Below are 19,097 nucleotides of genomic sequence, written 5' to 3'. Positions count from 1 at the left end.
GTATACAGCCACCCTATATTCGATCGACCCTTATGTAATTATTACGCTTCGCTCGTTCACCGATATCGATTCTCGTATCATTTTTTGATCATTGGTCGGCTAGGTATCTATCATTCACACTCCCATTCATCGGATAGATATGAATCGATTGCCGCATAATATCATACGAATTTAATTAAACCATGAATAAGAAATAAACGTTTAACAAGTGGGCCCGTTCCGATTCACTGAGGATGAATGTCGTTTCTAACCACATAATCATTTATGGTCCATGTTATCGGCTTTCCACACTAATAGAGGCATTATTCGCGCAGTATACGATGACGCAAGACAATCTCAAAAACAACTAAAATCTGGCAAGATTAATTGAACTTTCACGTGGTTGATAGTTCAATATAAAAAGGACTACAGAAGTGTTTTATTAAGTACGGGATCTTGATGACACTATACACAAGTGCGCGATAAAAATCTATTGTACTTGAGACTAAAGTTTCTCTATTAAAACCCACTACATTAACGCGAACTTGCTATATCGTTATTCTATTATATTTTACACAGTAGCGTTATTAAATTTCGCTCCTTAAAAAGCCGCTGAAGTACATGGAAAGTTAAGGTCTTTCTAGCTCAGATTGAAGAGATGAAAAACTTCTTATCAAGTTCTTTCCTCGCCGTTCATGACGTTCGTTACGACCACCATTACCGTCTTTATTATTATTTAATGTATTTTAAAAAATGGTCGTTATTCTTCCCTGCAGGTTAAGAGTAGTTACCGTAGCACCAGCTGCTTTTCTCGCGGTTGCCTGCCTAGCCAGTATCGGTGTCACCCTTGCCCTTGCGTTCTTGGCGTTCAATCTACACTTCCGGAAGCATAAGTAAGTTTTACGATAATTTCCTGAAACGTGGAAAATTGTTATCGTTTCAACTTGTCTTCGTCTAACTGGTCCACTTTGTGCAACGCGTACAAATCGTTCTATTCACCATGACTGACAGGAGCATAAAGCTTTCAAGTCCTAGACTGAACAATATGGCCGCCGTTGGTTGCGGTCTGGTCTATGGTGCGGTTATACTTCTGGGTCTGGATCACGCAACCCTTCCGGACAGCAACGACTATTATCCCACAGTCTGCACCGTGAGTATTAATCTTCGACTTACGGGAAATCGTTAGTTTCGTGTTCGGTTAATTTGCTGGCCGACGTTTGCAACACGAAAACGAGCATCTTTTTTTCTCTTAACACCCTATAGAACCAGTGAACTTTAGACGAACGTTATATTTAGTAGTACCCGTTGTATCGTTCCAGGCGAGGGTGTACCTATTGTCTGCCGGCTTTTCTCTGGCTTTCGGATCGATGTTCACCAAGACCTATCGTGTGCACCGGATTTTCACAAGAAGCAGAAGCGGCGTTGTCAAGAATAAGGTACAATACCTATATCCGTAACACAATAAGAAAAAAGAGAGAAAAAAAAAAAATGAACAATACGATTCACCTTTGAACGTTCACGATTGACAATTCAATCGCACGAGCATACGATTCGAAGCTCGTATATCGCGTGCACAAAAAGCGTCAGTACAGTCCTGCTACTTGCAGCTACTTCAGGATACCCAGCTTATAAGCTTAATCTGCGTCCTTCTACTGATAGACGGCCTCGTGGTGACCTTGTGGGTGACTTTCGACCCTATGCAACGTCATCTGCGAAACTTAACCCTGGAGATTAGCCCTCAGGATAGGGGTGTCGTCTATCAACCCCAGGTAACCAGCAGAACGTCCAGAAAAAAAAAATAGAAATACCTCTGTCCCTCTTGATAATCTTGATCAAAAGTATCTGTACGCGATTGGCTATCGACAAAACTGTACAATAAATCAATGAAGCGTCGATGCTTTTTCACCACAGGTTGAAGTGTGTCGTTCTCAACACACGAACAGTTGGCTGGGAGCTCTTTACCTTTACAAAGGTCTGCTGCTGATCGTCGGTGTTTACATGGCCTGGGAAACGAGGTAAAAATGTTCGAACAAGGTACGCCGTAACAGACACGAGCGTCTCCTATAATTTCGTTTCACGGTGTTAGCGAGAATTCATTAAAAACAAAAGGGTGATTCGTGAATCCACGCGTACGGGAAAGTTCCGATTTAGAGAGGCAGGGCGAGGTCGAGAAAGGAATTCTAGTTTAATGAGGGATACCATTAGACGTTCATTAGTAAAAGGTGTTTCCTCTTCTTGCCGGCAAGCTGTTACTGAACGAATCAAGGACTCGATAACGAAACGTATCGATCCTTTGCAAAACGGAACCAATTCTATCGATAATTTAACAGTGACAAAATGTTGACATATTTCTTCCAGATTTTTTAACGAATCCTTAATTATGACTCATTAATTATAAAAAAAAAAAAGAAATAAAAGTTTTATGTACAGATAGCATGGAGGTTCTTTGTCTCGTTCGCTATTGTTCTTTTTCTCTTCTGACCCAATATTTGTATATACTCGCATATACAGGGTGTCTCATTTTAATCCACACAATTATTTCCTCGCCATACTTTGTAGATACATCTCACTGACCGTCAGGTAGATCATCAATCTCTTTTCGTATTCGTCCACATATTCAGCTTGATTCCAGACACGTGAAGATACCAGCATTGAACGATTCCCAGTACATCGGTATGAGCGTCTATTTCGTGGTGATCACGTCGGGGATCGTGGTGGTGTTGGCTAATTTAATGTCGGATCGGGCGACCCTGGCCTTCGTCACGATCACAGCCCTAATCTTGGCCTCCACCACCGCGACGTTGGCGTTGCTGTTCCTTCCCCAATTGGCAAACATTCTAGCCGGCGAGAGGGCTGATCCTGTCGTGCAGAGTCTCGGCTTGAAGATCGAGTGCAACACAAGGAGATTTGTCACCGATGATAGAACGTAAGTAATCGCGGCTCCTGGCACGATTGGTTCGTTGATAAGGAAATGGTGATCGAAGGCAAATGGAAAATCAAAAGTTTGATAAGAATAAGAATGGTGAGAAAGAAGATAAAAGTCTTTCGTTTCGAAACTAATCATTCGAACGGATCGACCTCGTAGGTCCAAGGTAGCCGAACCCTTCGTTTACTCCTCCTTGGGTATAAAGTATAAAGGAACAATTCTTTTGAAACCAGGTCACAGATATCGTTCGTCATATTTTATTCAACCGGCCGACTTTCATCGGATATTCGTTAAAACGATATATGTATGTTGTTACTCGGGAAAGTTTATCGAATTTTCCGCGAGAATTTATCCGATATGAAGGAACGAGAGCATATGGCTCGGTGAATGTACATCACTCTTACTGTCCATCGTTGTTTCCTGTTTCACAGTCCACAGATTGAACTGAAATAGTTTATGACGGATGTTGACCACTGTTGTGTACCAGTGGAAAGATCATTTTAGAACGTTTCAGATACTCCTTCGCGATTTCGAAGATCGTGGTCGCTCTGAAATCCCATCTTAAAAGATTTCTCCGATATAGCTGCTTTCGCGATGCAATCTTATACTCATTGTCAGTTTATCGTTTCAAGCTAATCTAACCGAGATAAAATTTGTTGGGGAGGCAGCGAGCTTCAATATCGCGTGGAAGTGCAGAATCGCGTGTACCGGCGTGAAATGGCGCAGCTGGAGCTGGAACTTGCTAGATTGGAGAAACAATTGGCACAGGAGCAAGTCGAGCCATCGCATGCCTCGTCGAGCGCATCGATTTCGCAACGCAACCCCAGCATCGGTGGTGGTCTACCTTTGTTGCTGCTCAGCGTTCTCCCGCCGGTCATCCCTAGGGCCAGCTGGCCGTCCGCGGATTCATCCGGTAAGTGAATTTCTTCTGATGCATAACCAAAAATTCGTTGTGCAAATACGTTCGTGTTGCATAAGATTCAAGATTGTCTCAGCAGTCGCTCGTTTCCCTTTGATATTCCCGTAAATTTTATTTTCCTATCAACATCCAGCGGTATCGAGGGAACACACCGGGCAATGTGTTTGCTCTTTGGTAGCTACGAAGAAGAAGTAGGTCGTACATTTTCTCGTCCGGTAAAATATCGAAACGGAACACTGTGGTCAAAAATATCTGTCGCGAAAAAACTAAAACGTAGACGAGAAACGTAAACCATTGAAACGAGCTACTATTGATTGACATTTGCACGATGAATGAAGACATTATATCAGGGAGAGAAAGAAGGAACGATACATAATTAAATGTTCTTCTCGCTTCGTCATCCTTCCGTCATTCAGGTGATCGAGAAAGGTGACACAATTTTATTTATTGCACGCCATTGTTCTGAACGATTCAAAAGTTGACATGCTTGCACCGAAGGAATCGAAGAACTAGAATAGCGACGTTAAACATTTAATTAAACATTCAAAGTTCCTTTCATAATGAACTCGAGGCGTTTGAGTTGGCAAGTTTTTTTTCTTCAAAAATTGCATGAATTGCTTTTTCCCTTTCGTTTCACGTTTGTTTAGCAACAGCGTTCGTTATCTCGCGCAAGCTTGTTATTCCAACGATCTGAAGCGGTAGTCTGTCCAATATTAATTATAATAATTTGTGCTCGTGTCGTTCGATAACGAGACGCTAAACTCGATACTCGCGATTCTGTGTTAAACAAATTTACAGACTGCTATTTGTGATCGTGGATGAAACAGTTGACACGAAATCGGTCTAATTGTCACCAGGACATTAGCCGGCATTACTAGCCCTTGCTGGAGCTTTGCGAACACGACTCGTACAATCCTGACATATTAATTGCCATTCGAGACACTAGACTGCACTCTTGTATCCCTCGAGCTTCGAGTCCCAAACCCCTTGACAAGTTCGGACAACTCCCTGACAGGGCAATGCACATGCATATACCGAGTTCTGCACGATTGAATTTGTACGCTCACCTCGCTGTTTCGGAATGCAATGACGTTCAGCTGAACGAGAAATCGATGGACAAACTCGACGCCCCCGAGTCGATCGAACGTGTAAACAATCGAGCAGAATTTCCATGTTTATTCTTTCCGGGAAACTGATACCCATTGTCGAGATTGTCGATCGAAAGTTGTCTTCTTTCGGCGATAACACATGACATTTCGTGCTTAGATTGTCACGAATAAGTTGATTTACGCGCGTAGAGTACAAAGGTTTCGTAGGATCAAGAAAATTTTAACGTAGTTACAGAAAATTATGATAAAGTAAAGGGAGATACTTTTGAACGAATCTCCTCCTTCCTCTTCTACGATATCGTAGTACCTGCTTACGCTTTTGCGATGAAATCTTCGATCCGCCGAAGAATGTCAGTAAATTTGCTAGCAATTTCCTTAGCGATCATCGGAATACGGATTATTATTGGCATTTCTTCGATCTAGGCATACGCCGGGGTACCGTAGCGTTTAGCAGCCAACCGGATCTCGAACCAGACGGCGGCGGCAGAAGAAGTCTCGCGGATATTTACAAGCTTCATCAGCGCAGGGAAACGGAAGGACCGAATCGTTTGGGCGTTTTTCAACGACTCTTGAGTCTTTTCGGTAGTCGTCCTAACAGCAGAAAAACTTCAACCGCCTCGTTTTCGGGTAATGGTAAAACGACTTTCTCGTTTGAGCAAAGTAATTCGAGGCGTTTTGAAATGAAGGATTAAACTAGATAGAAATTTTATCGTAATCTTGTAGGAGTAGCATCAGCACTGCGGGTTCACATGGGCTACATAGCTGGTTTGGTGCCGGGCACGAAAGCTGCGTCTACCTGTCAGGTGAATGCCCAAGGCACTCGTTCGCCTCATCCTCGGTGTTGCTCAGGACCAATAATTAGTATTACTAGCGAAGAAGATCGCAGATTAAGCCTGGGGCTGCGTCGTAAAGAGAGCAGCGAGCCAAGAGTCAATTTCAGCCTACCGCCCAGTAAGTGTATCCAAACTGTTCATTTTCAGGCTATCCATTAATCATCTACTGCCTCGAAAAATTCTAACCAAACGAACGACCTATCTTAACCCTTTCGTTATAAGAAATGGACATGAAATTATAAGAAAAATAATGTACTACATATATCAGTGTTGCGTTCCATCTGTAACGAATGCATTTTGTCACAAGTTGAATTTCGAATTTCTACGATAAGGTAGACAGACGTAACATGTACGTGGGACAGAAACTCCCATGCTCGATAAGAAGGATCGTGAATGTATGGGTGACAACAAATTGACGACAGCGTAGTATGTAAAGTAGTCGACTACGAACGCAAAGGTTTCAGATTCGATTCCCCAATGCCCCAATTCTAAATAACGGATGCTCGAGTTTAGTAGTACTGTGAATCTTAGAGAATGTTTTATCTTGAATTTTCAATCAATCTTAACGAAAGGGGGTGTTAAGAAATTTAATCCACCAATTAACTCGTTCTTCTATCTTTTTTACAGAACCAAGCACCAGTCAAACATCCTCGCGAGAAAAAGTCCGAGGATCTCCACGATTTCCTCACAGAATAGTGCCAGCGAACAGCTTGAATGCGATCGCTCCTGGATCATCGATCGCGAGGTCCCATCGATGGCATTCGATGGAGGACGCAAGCAAAATGAAAATCGCCCAATTACCCCGAGGTTCCTCCTGCAGTCCCAGCAGCGACGTATGGACCACTCGTCACGAGCTTGGAATCCCATTGAGCGAACTGGGAAACATTGTTCGAAAGGCGAAACCTCCAGAATCGTTAGCCCTCCCATTCGCTGCAGGAACAAGCGTACATTCTGACGACGTGACTGTTGTTGAGGACGATTCGAAAATGACCATGAAGAACAACAATGTACACGAGAACGTCAGTTCCATCGAGGTAGACTCGAAGATCACTCGATCAGCTTCTTCTTCATCGTCGTCGTCGTCGATCAGAATATCGAAAAACGATCCGTCGTTTTCTAGAAACGAATCGCAATCGGATACGAGTACAAACGTAGTTAGGGTGTCAGAATGTTCTCGATCCTCGAGTCCTACGGTCCTCGTGACGAATTCGGCCGCTTTGGAAGAGAACGCGTCGGGTGAAAACGAAGAATCAACTGCCGTGTAGAGTAAAATCGTGGAAAAGACACGACTTCCTGCTGCAATATCCTTCCTTCCTTCGCTAGTCGATAGTCTCGAACAAGAAGAAGCGATGTACCAATCTGTGCCGAAAAGCACAGCCCAGCAACACGACCCAGAAAAGACGTTTCTCTTTTCCTTTAACCCTTATGATCCCAACGACCAATCTAGGCCGATTAAAATCATTGAAACATATGGTGAACGCAACATTTTTAATTTAAAAGTTGTGTTTCAATTTTATCTTGGGATCTAAAGGATTAACCGTAACACGTAGAACTATGATCAACTTGGATTTACGAAGGTTTCAGTACGAGGAACGAAAATTTATTGCTGTTTAAACTTTGATCGTGTGTGTTCCCTAGCAATTGTGCCAAAGACAAAAATAATACAGGGCCGGTAAAAGTATACCAGCTGATCGACTTTATGGATTACGGAGGGACCAACGTATTAATAATAATTTTCATTTCGTTGTTCGAAATTTGTTTCGATGAAAATCGATTGAAGATTCTTTGTAAACCTTTCGTTTCCTCGATATCATTCCGTATCAATTGACAAGCTCAAATCGCATAAAGTCGAGAAATAGGAAAGTTGAGAATACTCTTACAGGTCCAAACAAACGTTAAAGTGTTCAGCGTCCTAGATCCCTTCCTTCAGTACCTGCACTCGGTGTAACACAATGACACTTGTTTCAACCATAGTTCATGGTTTTTGGGACTCATGGCGAGTCGTCTAAAACGAAAATAACAATTGTCGATTTCGTCTGTAAATCTTGAAACGTGATGCACCGATATTTTCATGCTGACGCGCATACAAGTTAATGTACGTGTGTATAAATCTGTAGATAAAAGTGGAAGAAACGCAAACGTATCCCCTCGTTTCGTACCTCGATAAACGTCTCGATGTGTCAATCATTGAATTTACTGATTTACTACCACTAAGCAATAATGTTTTGTCGGCGCAATTAACAAATGGTGTAATAAAGATACGCATATATTCTACCTATTTACTGGAACACACAGTTCTTTCTTTTATTCTGTTTATCACCCCGAGAATCTGGTACATGTAAAAGTCGGCAGGAAATAAATTAGAATATTTTATTGTTATCTATCTGTAGATACAACACGGTGGATATGAATTGGCGAAAGTACAAAAAGTTATACATCTTTTTTTTTTTTTGTTTAAAACAGAGCAGTTATTTACATTGCGTTAATAAAACTTTTGAAAGATATGAGAGACGCGATAGATAAAGAGCATCTATCATGACCAACAAATATACAAGTTTCAATAGATGGCTATATGATTTACGAGAAATTAAAGAAACAAATTTCAACGATGCGCACAATACAGTAACTTAATTGTTATCCAAGTATATATTAACGATGAAATCCCTAATAAAATAAATTACATATCTATCTACGGTTATTCATATATATGTACAAAAGACGTAATTTTTTTTTCTTTTGTTAGAAAAAATTAACATGTCTATTGAGCTGAGCGTTAATAGAAGAAGCAAGTTATTCGTCTCCTTTCAATCCTAATAAAATAACTAGCAACTCCTTGCTAATTTTCGCTAATGAAAAGAATAAAATGTGTTCGTCGTTTAAACGAAACGTTATAATCACAGATTTGCTGTCGTATTTAAAACTGGAAATTGTTAAGTATTCACTACTTTCTGATTGCCTTTGACTCTGATAGTCGTGCCTCCGTTAGCTATATAGTTGCCTGAAACAAGAAATTTCATTATTCTAATCAATTCCAACAATCTACAAAACTTGCTCCAATCCCACTAATCGACAAAACTTACAGTGATTTTTTCTAGAATAGTCTCCGCTGGTTTATCCTTTTGGGGAGGTTTCTTTGAATGTACTTTAACGGGTGTTGTTTGGATTTTATCTCCCGTTTCGTTTTTCTTCTCCGGACTCTTTAACGCGTTCTGTGCCTCGATTCTTTTTCTATTAAGAAATGCCATCCCATGAACTCTCAGGTGTTTGTCCACCGCAGCCTTGTCTTCGAAAACAGCCATGCAAACGTGACATTGGTTTGCCTCGATGGACTTTCCCTCAGCTTCAAGATCGTCCACGTTGTCCGGAGCGTACGACGTGTTTTGAGCCATGTAAGTGATGGGATCTTCTATCCCATGAAATGCTTTCAGATGCATCTGCAAACTGGGCGCGACAACGAAATTATCTCCACACTCTAGACACACTAAACATCGTCCTCGGATTCTATGATTCGAGGCAATATGTTCTCGTAAGTTTACCATATCGGTACACCGTTGATCGCATTTTTTACACCTAAAGTTACCCTCGCTATCCTCTGCCGTTTCCTGTTTCACGCACAGCCCAAGACCAGCGAAATTTGCATTTTTCGAATCGCTGTGCTTCTTCGGTGTCCATCGTCTCCTTCTTTTTGAATTCGACGAGCTACTGTCAGACTTACGTTTTCTGCTACCCAGCAGATCCTTGTAGCCACCGTTAATGAACTCGGAGGATAGCCGTAACAGTCTTGGTGTTACTATTACCACTTTACAGTCTTGCGAGTGCTTCCTATGAAAATGATCCTTTATTACGGCCTGAGACGTGTTGATTAATTCTCCGCACAAATAGCAGGAGAAGTTAAAGATCTTCTTAGACGAGTCACTCAAAGCAATTCGTTGAGGACGTCGAGCGGCTCTGTGATTTCGAGAAAATACCGCCTTTCCTGCTTTCGTGGACTGTTCAGACACTTTGGGCCGACTAGATTCTAAGACATATTGTGGAATTCTAGCTAATGGAGGAGGTCCCGTGATTGGCCTGGTTTGTGCAATTTGCGGATCGGTCTTTTCATCGAGTACCAGTTTAGTTTTCAAGCTATCACTGATGCTTTCATCTTGTTCAATTTTTGAGAAGTGATCTTCTATGTACATCTCGTCTGGATCGGGTTTAATCGGTTTCTCATCCCATCTACTATCAACTGTATCTTCGAGTTTTATCTCTTTCATTTCATCGTTGCCCATCTTGATATATTTCTTCGGTGTATCTTCTTCTGCCAATTTCGAATCATTCAACGTTAGATCAGCGATCGATCTGACGTCGAGTATCTTGGGTAACATTTTATACGACTGTTGAGACGGTTTAGCTTCTTGAGTGCCATAATTTAGATAATCATTCGCTACTTGAGTTCCATGTTCAAACACCTCCGACGTGATGGTCCTGGTGTTGATGATTTTTGGCATGATCGTTCCATTCTCTTCAACTTCCGCTTGTGTATTCGCACACTTACTTTGCGGCGGACTATGGTTTAATAAATCAGCTGGCAAAACGTTCCACAATACTTGAGGACTTATTAGCTCCTTCAGACGTAAAAGATGATCACCTTGCAAATGAGACATTACTTGTTTCACTTCTGCATTTATAAACGTACAAAACGGACATTTGAACCATATCATTCTTTGAACGACCAAATGCTTCTCCATGTGAAGCATGTACTCTTCGCAACGAACGATACATTGTCCAAGTTTACACAGCACCAGCCTTATGGGAAGCAGCTCGTCTGAGCTAGTGTGTTTTTCTTTATGGTGTTTTCGATACGCGGAGTACGAAGGTAAAACAACGTAACACTTGTTGCACGCTATCTTGTTGTGACTGTGCATGATACTAAAATGCCTAGCAATAGATTCCATGTCCTGAAAGCCGTTTATTTCGCAAATCTTGCAGCCAAAAACACGCTTCTTCAATGTATGAAAACAGGTAGTCCATGTGTGGGCTTCCAGTGATTTAAATGTAGTGAATTTACGGTAACAGTCTGGACACGAGTGCGGTTTCTCCTTTTCGTGAAAAGTCTGATGAGCTAAGAAACGCATCGAGTTACCTTGATACATGTGACACTTGTGACAAACGTGTCTGTAACAAGAGCAATAAATATCATTTTTCGAGGGTTTCGAAAAGCCTGGAATATAAGAACTAGGCTTCGTAATTTTATTACACGTTTTGCAAACAATTTTTGTGTCCGTGCGCTCGAATTCTAATTCCCATTCGTTTAATGGTGTATCCTCGCTCGTATCATCAACTTTTTCGCTGCATTTGTCGATACAATGTTTCAGGACGTGTTGCAAGATGTTTACAGCTTTCAAGTTTTCTTGAATCACGTTATCATCTATGCAATTCATTACTTTTAATACTTCGTCGCTAGTTTGTTGCAAATGTTCGTATCGTTTCATTAATTCAAAGTAAGGAAGATGAAAAAATTCATTCAACATTTCTTGCTTACACTTTGTTATCATTGTGGACGAATCGACGATAGTATGGACCAACTTCTGATTCAGAAACTTTACATCGAGGTACAAATTCTCATCTTCGCCTTTGTAGAACGACAAAGTTTCACAAGTGTTGCTCAGATTTTGCGTGTTGATGTTAACGTCTATATGTTCAACTTTTGGATAAGTCCCTTCGATCTTTTGATTGGCTTTTACGACTGAAAGGGATTGCTTTGACTGAACGTCGCAACTAGAACTGCTCGACAATTCTGATGGAGATGGTGAAGGCGTTAAGGGTGACACATCACCCTGAAGAGAGTTCATTCTCTCTTGGCTGGATATATTTTCTAATTCGGTAGAATTTATAGGTATTAATGGTGGAATATTATTTACAGATTTTGATTCCACTTTACTTCGTACGCCTTTCCTTAACATTATTGCATTGGATACGTTTTTAGAATTTTTAGTGGAAGCTGACGACTGTTTAACAATATATTTTCGACCATTTTGATATATTACTTTACCCGAAAACGATCGTGCTGAGTTTTTCGTAAATTCAGTTCGACCTTTAAGGGCAGTTTTACTAACGTTTCTGTTAGGTAATTCGCTTAATGTATGAAACGGTACCGTTGATCTCTTTTGCGATGTCTTTGTATTTTTATCAGGGCAGGCAACAGGTACCAATTTCGCTGTCCTTTTAGAAGATACTTCTTTTAATACTTTACTACTTTTTTGGGGGGGTGATTCTCTTGATGTATGAAACGGTACCACTGATTTCGTTTGCGATACTTCAGTATCTTTTTCACTACAAGTATTAGGTACCAACTGAACTACCTTTTTATTAGGAGACGATTCTTGTTTATTATGAACAGTTATAATATCTGAATCTTGTCCTATAAAAACAATCTTTTTATTATTAACAATATGAGAGGGTAGTTGATTGATAATTGTATTAATGTCAACACGCTTCGTGCCTTGAAATGTAAAAATCTTTTGGCCAGAATTAACTGTTAATGTATGTACATTTTGTTTTAATTTATCTAATTTATCGTTGCACGTATCCGTTGTTATTGCAGGAGATATTGATTCTATATTTAAAAAATTGTCCGGAATTGTTTTATTCAAATCTGTCTTTAAAATATTGCTTTTGGCGGCCACTATAACTGGCAATGCACGTTTATGTTTATTGTTAAGTTTTGGCGTAATCATTGTATTGCCATATGACATAACCATATCAGATGAAATACACTTCAAACCTGTGGTTCTATTTTTTTTTAATTTCGTAGTAACCATATTAGCAATCAAATTATTTTGTAGTGATTTTGTAAAAGGTGTTGAATGTTTCCTTGTATTATTAGTTAGTGGAGTTTCAGGTTCAAAATATTTTGATGCAGGTCCACAATCCACAAAAGCAATGTCGTTTGATGTACAAGGATTGTCTTCATTTTCAATCACACCTTTATCAGAAATGAAAGTTGCAGCATCTACAGAAAATGAGCTTTTCCTTTTATCAACATTTTCTATGGAGTCAATAATTTCAATATCAGAGTACCTATAGCTATTATTGGATGTAGAATGAGAAGATTTTAAAATTGAAAACTGTTCTTCTATTGGTATTTCTAATGGTTTAAAGTAAAATTTGCCTTTATAACCCTTAATAACAAGGGTGATTAAATTACTACTCTTTTCTGATTCACTAGTAACCAATTGCCACCAATTATTCTCAATGCTGTTATCCTTTAACCAATCCATTATATGCACTTTCATTATAAATGAATGTTCCATGAGTGCTTCCAATGTTATATCTACTTCAGGATTCCAATTATGATTTATGTTTGTTGGTAAAGGCATTAACATTAAATCACCCATATCTGTTACATTTACATTATGGGCTCTCAAATGTGCAAAGAACTGGCACTGATTGTAAAAGATTCTAACTGCCCCAAATTTCTGACTTTTGTGTAAACCTCTGCTTCTTAAATATGAACGTTTGTTACGTTCCAATTGCACACATGCAGAGCACAATAAGCCTTCTTTGGGACTGTGACCACAAGTAGTTATGAAACATTGTTGACACCAATATCCCAATATCCAACTTTTCCTTGCAATGTGATCTTCCAAACTGTTTCGAAAATGGAAACTAACAAAAAATAAGATTTTTATTTTTAATATATTTTGATCTAATTATTATATGCTAAATTACTTATATCATGAGTGGTTATACTAAAATAATGAAATAAAGATACTGAAAAAAATATTAAATATATTGATAAACTTACCAGTCTTTACATTGTGCACACATATGTAAAGTTTCATATTCTGAAACATGTTCTCTCAAGGTGAGGGGTGGTTCTTTTGGCACATAAGATGGTGCCTGGGTTACAAAAACAGCATTTTTCACTGCTGTATAATATTTGACACCCCACTTGGTTTCAATTCTCCGGTTTTTTCTTAGCTTTGGCATGAGATTCTGTTTATTACATGTCACAGTATTCACAGTATCCTAGAAATATGATCCATAAGCACCAAATTGATACTTTAAAATTTGAATACAGATGAACCTTTGATATTAATTATAATTACTACATAAATATTTATGGTATTAAGCTCAAAAGCAATGAAATGCTGTTCCTTCTACTGATACAGCAATACCATATCCCCTATACCATTTATCATGTACTTTTTTATGAGATACAATAAGTACATTACAACACTAAGAACTTAGATAGTACTATGCAAATTATGTCTACAATTATATCAGTAAGTCTCACCATTAATTACACTCGCTGTGTATCTCCTTCACATCATACAATGTATTTAGACAAATCAACACATCATTCTTAATAAGAAAACCACCATTCAGCCATAATATGTTTTGCTGTTTCTAAACCGTCGGTAAAACAGAACATACGGAGCTGCCGTCGCGGCAAATGATTGAAACAATTATTAAGAAATCCAAAATCACAATACATAAAAACTATTATACATTTTGCAATATAATTCGTTTAACATCCTCTATTAATATGCATACTGTATTTTATGTTATCATAACCACTACAAGGTATCAGAATATCAATATTAAACACAATTATAAGTCCTCAAGCCACCTTGATATAGTGTCCAAAATCCTTCTGAATGTATGATCCTGGAAACATACATAAGAATTATTACATTATTACATTTTACTGAATTTTTCTTTAGAAGTACAATTTGTGTAACATGTATACAGTTACAATTTTTGTAGTCATGTACCTCTCATTTACATAACAAACACAACTGCAGATTGAAGAGATTATTGAAATAATACATAACATATAATTAAACTGATTATAATTTATTGATTAAACTTATTGGCAGATATAGTTTAGATTTAGAATTTTATTAGATTACATATTTTTACATAAATCACATCTTAATAAACTGATGATCATTGATACATTTATTTTTGATTATATTTCTTCTGATGTAAGATGAAGATTATACAATGTGACAATAAGTTTCTTTTGAAGTAATGAATTGTACTTTAAAAATAATATCCAAATACCTTTAAATAATCTGAATTATATTAATTAACAGATCAATAATCTCTTCATAGATACATACATATAAACCTTCATTGTACTATGCTATAATTTCTTCTGAATATAGAATTATTTTATCATAAAATAATTAAAATAATAATATTAAATACCAACCATTTGTATGTACCATGTAAGTAAATGTATTAAACAAATCTAACTAACATTAGATTCACAGAACCTTTTGCATATTACACCTAAATACATATACACAAAATTAATGTTTAGGTTCTGATCAGTTACATGTAGTCATAAACAATTTCTCATGTTCCATAACGTTGTTGGGTGTGATTAATGGAATAATCGTAATGGCATTATTTTGCAATGCAATTACTACTTAATACAATTACAAGAACCTCTAATTTCTTGCAAATAAAACTCTTATTTATATAGAGTTTCTAACCTATGGGAAATTTGTTACAGAGGGCGCTACTTAATATCTACATACCCTATACCACTGATATGTATACTATGGATACGAGATTCCCATAAGCTAGCTGTACGGCGGTTGAAGCGAATTGAACGAGATTTTACTCGCCAACACCGCCACCGTTCGACAAAATACATAATTTTCATTGTTTGTGAGTGAATAATTTTTTAATTATCTACAAGTTTGTTTTATAATAAATAATTGTAGTGCGCATGCGCTACAGATCCGGTCGTACGCATCACTACCTCGAACAAGTGAGTTTTACGATTTGTTCGTTTTTAGGTCTAATATTTCGCTAGATCCGGTCGTACCCATCACTATTCCGAACAAGTGAGTTTCACGATTTGTTCGTTTTTAGGTCTTATATTTCGCTAGATCCGGTCGTACCCATCACTATCCCGAACAAGTGAGTTTCACGATTTGTTCGTTTTTAGGTCTTATATTTCGCTATTTGCTTCGGGGTCTCTGATACCCCGGTGACATAATATCGGATGCAGGATCACCGGTTCCTCGGGGTCTCAGATACCCCGAATGCCGTAGTGTCAGTAAGCAAAGAGTGTCATCGGTGCTTCGGGGTCCCTGACACCCCGGGTGCCAAAATGTCGGTATACAGTGTCAGCGGTGTTTCGGGGTCCTTAATACCCCAATATGATATTATGTCGGTATGCAGAGATAGTACCTGGTGCTTCGGGGTCCCTGGCACCCCGGATGCTATATTGTTGGTATGCAAAGATAGCCACCGGTGTTTCGGGGTCCTTAATACCCCAATATATCAGGTCGGTACGCAGAGGACGTCATTGGCGCAACGGGGTCCCTAACATCCCTGGATAATATCAGGTCCGTATAAAGAGGGCACAACCAGTATAATTTTCTTCCAGAGTTTATTTAATTTACTTCATTTATTTTTTTTTGCTTATTAAATAGGCTCATCGAAGGGGAATAACATTTATGATTATATCCCTCTTCTGGATCTCAGCCGAGGACTCCATTTATTTTACTTTTTCCAGTTATTTATATAATTTTATCCCTCATTAAAGGCCAAGGCCATCTCAGTATCTCTTACATCGCTGCATCCCTTCCATCCCTGTATTCCTTACATTCCTGCAACCCTTAATTACCATTTTTTTTTTTTTTATTTTAACGTGGTGGAAATCTTCAGAAAGACACCTTCAGTCCCCCTAGGGAGGGGCCGGAGGTAGTGTGGGATTTTTACCCACTAAAACCACCACGGTGGCTTGCACTAGGGCGGTAGGGACGGTCCTTTGACCCTCCGCCATGTGCCAAACTCCGCCGATATCGGGGGCCACACCCGACGCCGGCACTCGTCGGGCCGCGTGCAGTGGAGACTGGGGCCCCAGCCCCGAACCACTACGGAATTCCTTTACATCCCTCGTTCCGTTACATCAGTGCATCCCTTACATCCCTGCATTCGTTTCACCCCTACATCCTTTTCACCCATACATTCCTTCCATCCCTATATTCTTTTCATCCCTACATTCCTTACATCTCTTCATCCCTTATATCCCTACATTCCTTACATCAGTGCATCCCTTACATCCCTGCATTCGTTTCACCCCTACATCCTTTTCACCCCTTCATTCCTTCCATCCCTACATCCCTTCCATCCCTATATTCTTTTCATCCCTACATTCCTTACATCTCTTCATCCCTTATATCCCTACATTCCTTACATCTCTGCATCCCTTACATCTCTGCTTCCCTTACATCCCTGCATTCCTCACATCTCTACAACCCTTACATCTCGGCATTCCTCACATTCCTGCCTTCTTTATATCCCAACATCCTTTACATCCCTGCATCCCTTACATGCCTCTATCCTTTACATCCTTGCATCACTTATATTCCTGCATTCCATACATCCCAGTGCCTCCCTGAAATTGAGTTGACATCGAAATTTTAATTCACATTTTTGCCGCCAGAGGGCAAAAAATGGAGCAAGGTTTAGTTCCTTTTTTCGCCACCAGAGGGCGCTGATTCGACATCGAAATTTTAATTCACATTTTTGCCGCCAGAGGGCCAATAACGGAGCAAGGTTTAGTTCCTTTTTTCGCCACCAGAGGGCGCTGATTTGACATCGAAATTTTAGTTCACATTTTTGCCGCCAGAGGGCCAAAAATGGAGCAATGTTTAGTTCCTTTTTTCGTCACCAGAGGGCGCTGATTCGACATCGAAATTTTAGTTCACATTTTTGCCGCCAGAGGTCCAAAAATGGAGCAAGGTTTAGTTCCTTTTTTCGCCACCAGAGGGCGCTGATTCGTCATCGACATTTTAGTTCAAATTTTTGCCGCTAGGGGGCGCTGTTTTTTCGATATTTTCGCGAAATTCTATTAACTAACTTACCTTCACATACCTTTACTCGAAGCAGTCATCATAGTATATTTATTATAAGGAATGTAGGGATGAAAAGAATGTAGGAATGAAAGGAATGTAGAGATGAAAAGAATGTAGGGATTTAAGGGATGAACAGAATGAAAGGAATGTAGAGATGAAAAGAATGTAGGGATTTAAGGGATGAACAGAATGTAGGGGTGATAATAATGTAGGGTTTTTACGGGATGAACAGATGTAAGTAATGTAGGGATGAAAGGAATATAGGGATGAAAAGAATGTACGGATGAAAGGAATGTAGAGATGAAGAGAATGTAGGGATGAAAGGAATGTAGAGATGAAAAGAATGTAGGGATGAAAAGAATGTAGGGATGAAAAGAATGTAGGAATGAAAGGAATGTAGAGACGAAAAGAATGTAGGGATGATAATAATGTAGGGTTTTTACGGGATGAACAGATGTAAGTATTGTAGGGATGAAAGGAATATAGGGATGAAAAGAATTTATGGATGAAAAGAATGTACGGATGAAGAGAATGTAGGGATGAAAGGAATTTAGAGATGAAGAGAATGTAGAGATGAAAGGAATATAGGGATGAAAGGAATGTAGAGATGAAAAGAATGTAGGGATGAAAAGAATGTAGAAATGAAAGGAATGTAAAGACGAAAAGAATGTAGGGATGATAATAATGTAGGGTTTTTACGGGATGAACAGATGTAAGTATTGTAGGGATGAAAGGAATATAGGGATGAAAAAAATTTATGGATGAAAAGAATGTAGGGATGAAAAGAATATAGGGATGAAAAGAATGTAGGGATGGAAGGAATGTAGGGATGAAAAGAATGTTGGGATGTAAGGGATGCAGAGATATAAGAGATACTGAGATGGTCTTAGCTTGTAATGAGGGATAAAATTATATGAATAACTGCAAAAAGTAAAATAAATGGGGTCCTTGGCTTAGACCCAGAAGACGGATATAACCATAAATGTTATTCCCCTTCGATGAGCTGATTTGATAAGCAAAGAAAAATAAATGAAGTAAATTAAATAAACTCTGGAAAAAAATTATACTGGTTGTGCCCTCTTCATACGCACCTGATATTATGCAGGGGTGTTAGGGACCCCGCTGCGCCAATGACACCCTCTGCGTACCGACCCCGAAACGCCGGTGACCATCTTTGCATGCCAATAATATAGTATCCGGGGTGCCATGGACCCCGAAGCACCAGTGGCTATCTCTACATATCGACATGATATCATCTTGGGGTGTCAGGGACCCCGAAGCACCGATGACACTCTGCATACCGACACTACGGCATTCGGGGTATCTGAGACCCCGGGGTACCGGTGACGCTGCATACCTATTATGCTACCAGGGTGTCAGGGACCCCGAAGCAAATAGCGAAATATAAGACCTAATAAAAACGAACAAACCATGAAACTCACTTGTTCGAAGTAGTGATGG

At 39.3% G+C, this 19,097-nt stretch overlaps 2 protein-coding genes and 1 long non-coding RNA gene across 6 annotated transcripts in view; 2 read left to right on the top strand and 1 right to left on the bottom strand.

The window, feature by feature from the left end:
* The window catches only part of GABA-B-R3 (gamma-aminobutyric acid type B receptor subunit 3), a 33,505-nt gene extending 25,563 nt beyond the window's left edge, over positions 1-7,942 (top strand). The window contains exons 10-19 of one of the 3 annotated variants that reach the window (XM_034318812.2): positions 756-872; positions 991-1,129; positions 1,299-1,415; positions 1,596-1,748; positions 1,891-1,994; positions 2,612-2,905; positions 3,574-3,818; positions 5,357-5,566; positions 5,657-5,884; positions 6,394-7,942. In XM_034318812.2, coding sequence (XP_034174703.2) covers positions 756-872; positions 991-1,129; positions 1,299-1,415; positions 1,596-1,748; positions 1,891-1,994; positions 2,612-2,905; positions 3,574-3,818; positions 5,357-5,566; positions 5,657-5,884; positions 6,394-7,031 — 2,245 coding nt within the window. In that variant the 3' untranslated portion in view covers positions 7,032-7,942. Of the gene's footprint in view, positions 1-755; positions 873-990; positions 1,130-1,298; positions 1,416-1,586; positions 1,749-1,890; positions 1,995-2,611; positions 2,906-3,573; positions 3,819-5,356; positions 5,567-5,656; positions 5,885-6,393 lie in introns of all 3 variants that reach the window. The other 2 variants (XM_034318811.2, XM_034318810.2) reach the window with 2 other exon arrangements.
* A 127-nt stretch (positions 7,943-8,069) lies between these two features.
* LOC117601695 (uncharacterized) lies at positions 8,070-15,308 on the bottom strand. The gene is made up of 5 exons (XM_034318813.2): positions 14,972-15,308; positions 14,048-14,421; positions 13,556-13,779; positions 8,847-13,416; positions 8,070-8,764 (listed from the first exon to the last, which is right to left on the bottom strand). Exons 2-5 carry the CDS (start codon positions 14,048-14,050, stop codon positions 8,753-8,755), a joined length of 4,809 nt encoding a protein of 1,602 aa, XP_034174704.2. The 5' UTR covers positions 14,051-14,421; positions 14,972-15,308; the 3' UTR covers positions 8,070-8,752.
* On the top strand, positions 14,865-18,693 carry LOC117601699 (uncharacterized). 2 transcript variants are annotated; one of them, XR_013062309.1, is made up of 3 exons: positions 14,865-14,987; positions 15,278-15,538; positions 15,643-18,693. It is a non-coding gene; the product is annotated as an uncharacterized LOC117601699 (long non-coding RNA). The 2 variants fall into 2 exon arrangements; XR_004580781.2 differs by having other exon boundaries at positions 15,278-15,435; positions 15,567-15,656.
* Positions 18,694-19,097: the final 404 nt, after the last annotated feature.

The sequence above is a fragment of the Osmia lignaria genome, chromosome 6, assembly GCF_051020975.1.
Source record: "Osmia lignaria lignaria isolate PbOS001 chromosome 6, iyOsmLign1, whole genome shotgun sequence".
Classification (NCBI taxonomy): domain Eukaryota; kingdom Metazoa; phylum Arthropoda; class Insecta; order Hymenoptera; family Megachilidae; genus Osmia; species Osmia lignaria.
Note: the sequence above shows the minus strand (reverse complement) of the source record. Positions and strands in the feature narration are given on the sequence as shown.

Coding starts and splice junctions, on each gene's coding strand:
- LOC117601695 (XM_034318813.2), bottom strand. Junction 13,417..13,555: donor TGTGCACAATGTAAAGACTG/GTAAGTTTATCA, acceptor ATTTTTTGTTAG/TTTCCATTTTCGAAACAGTT.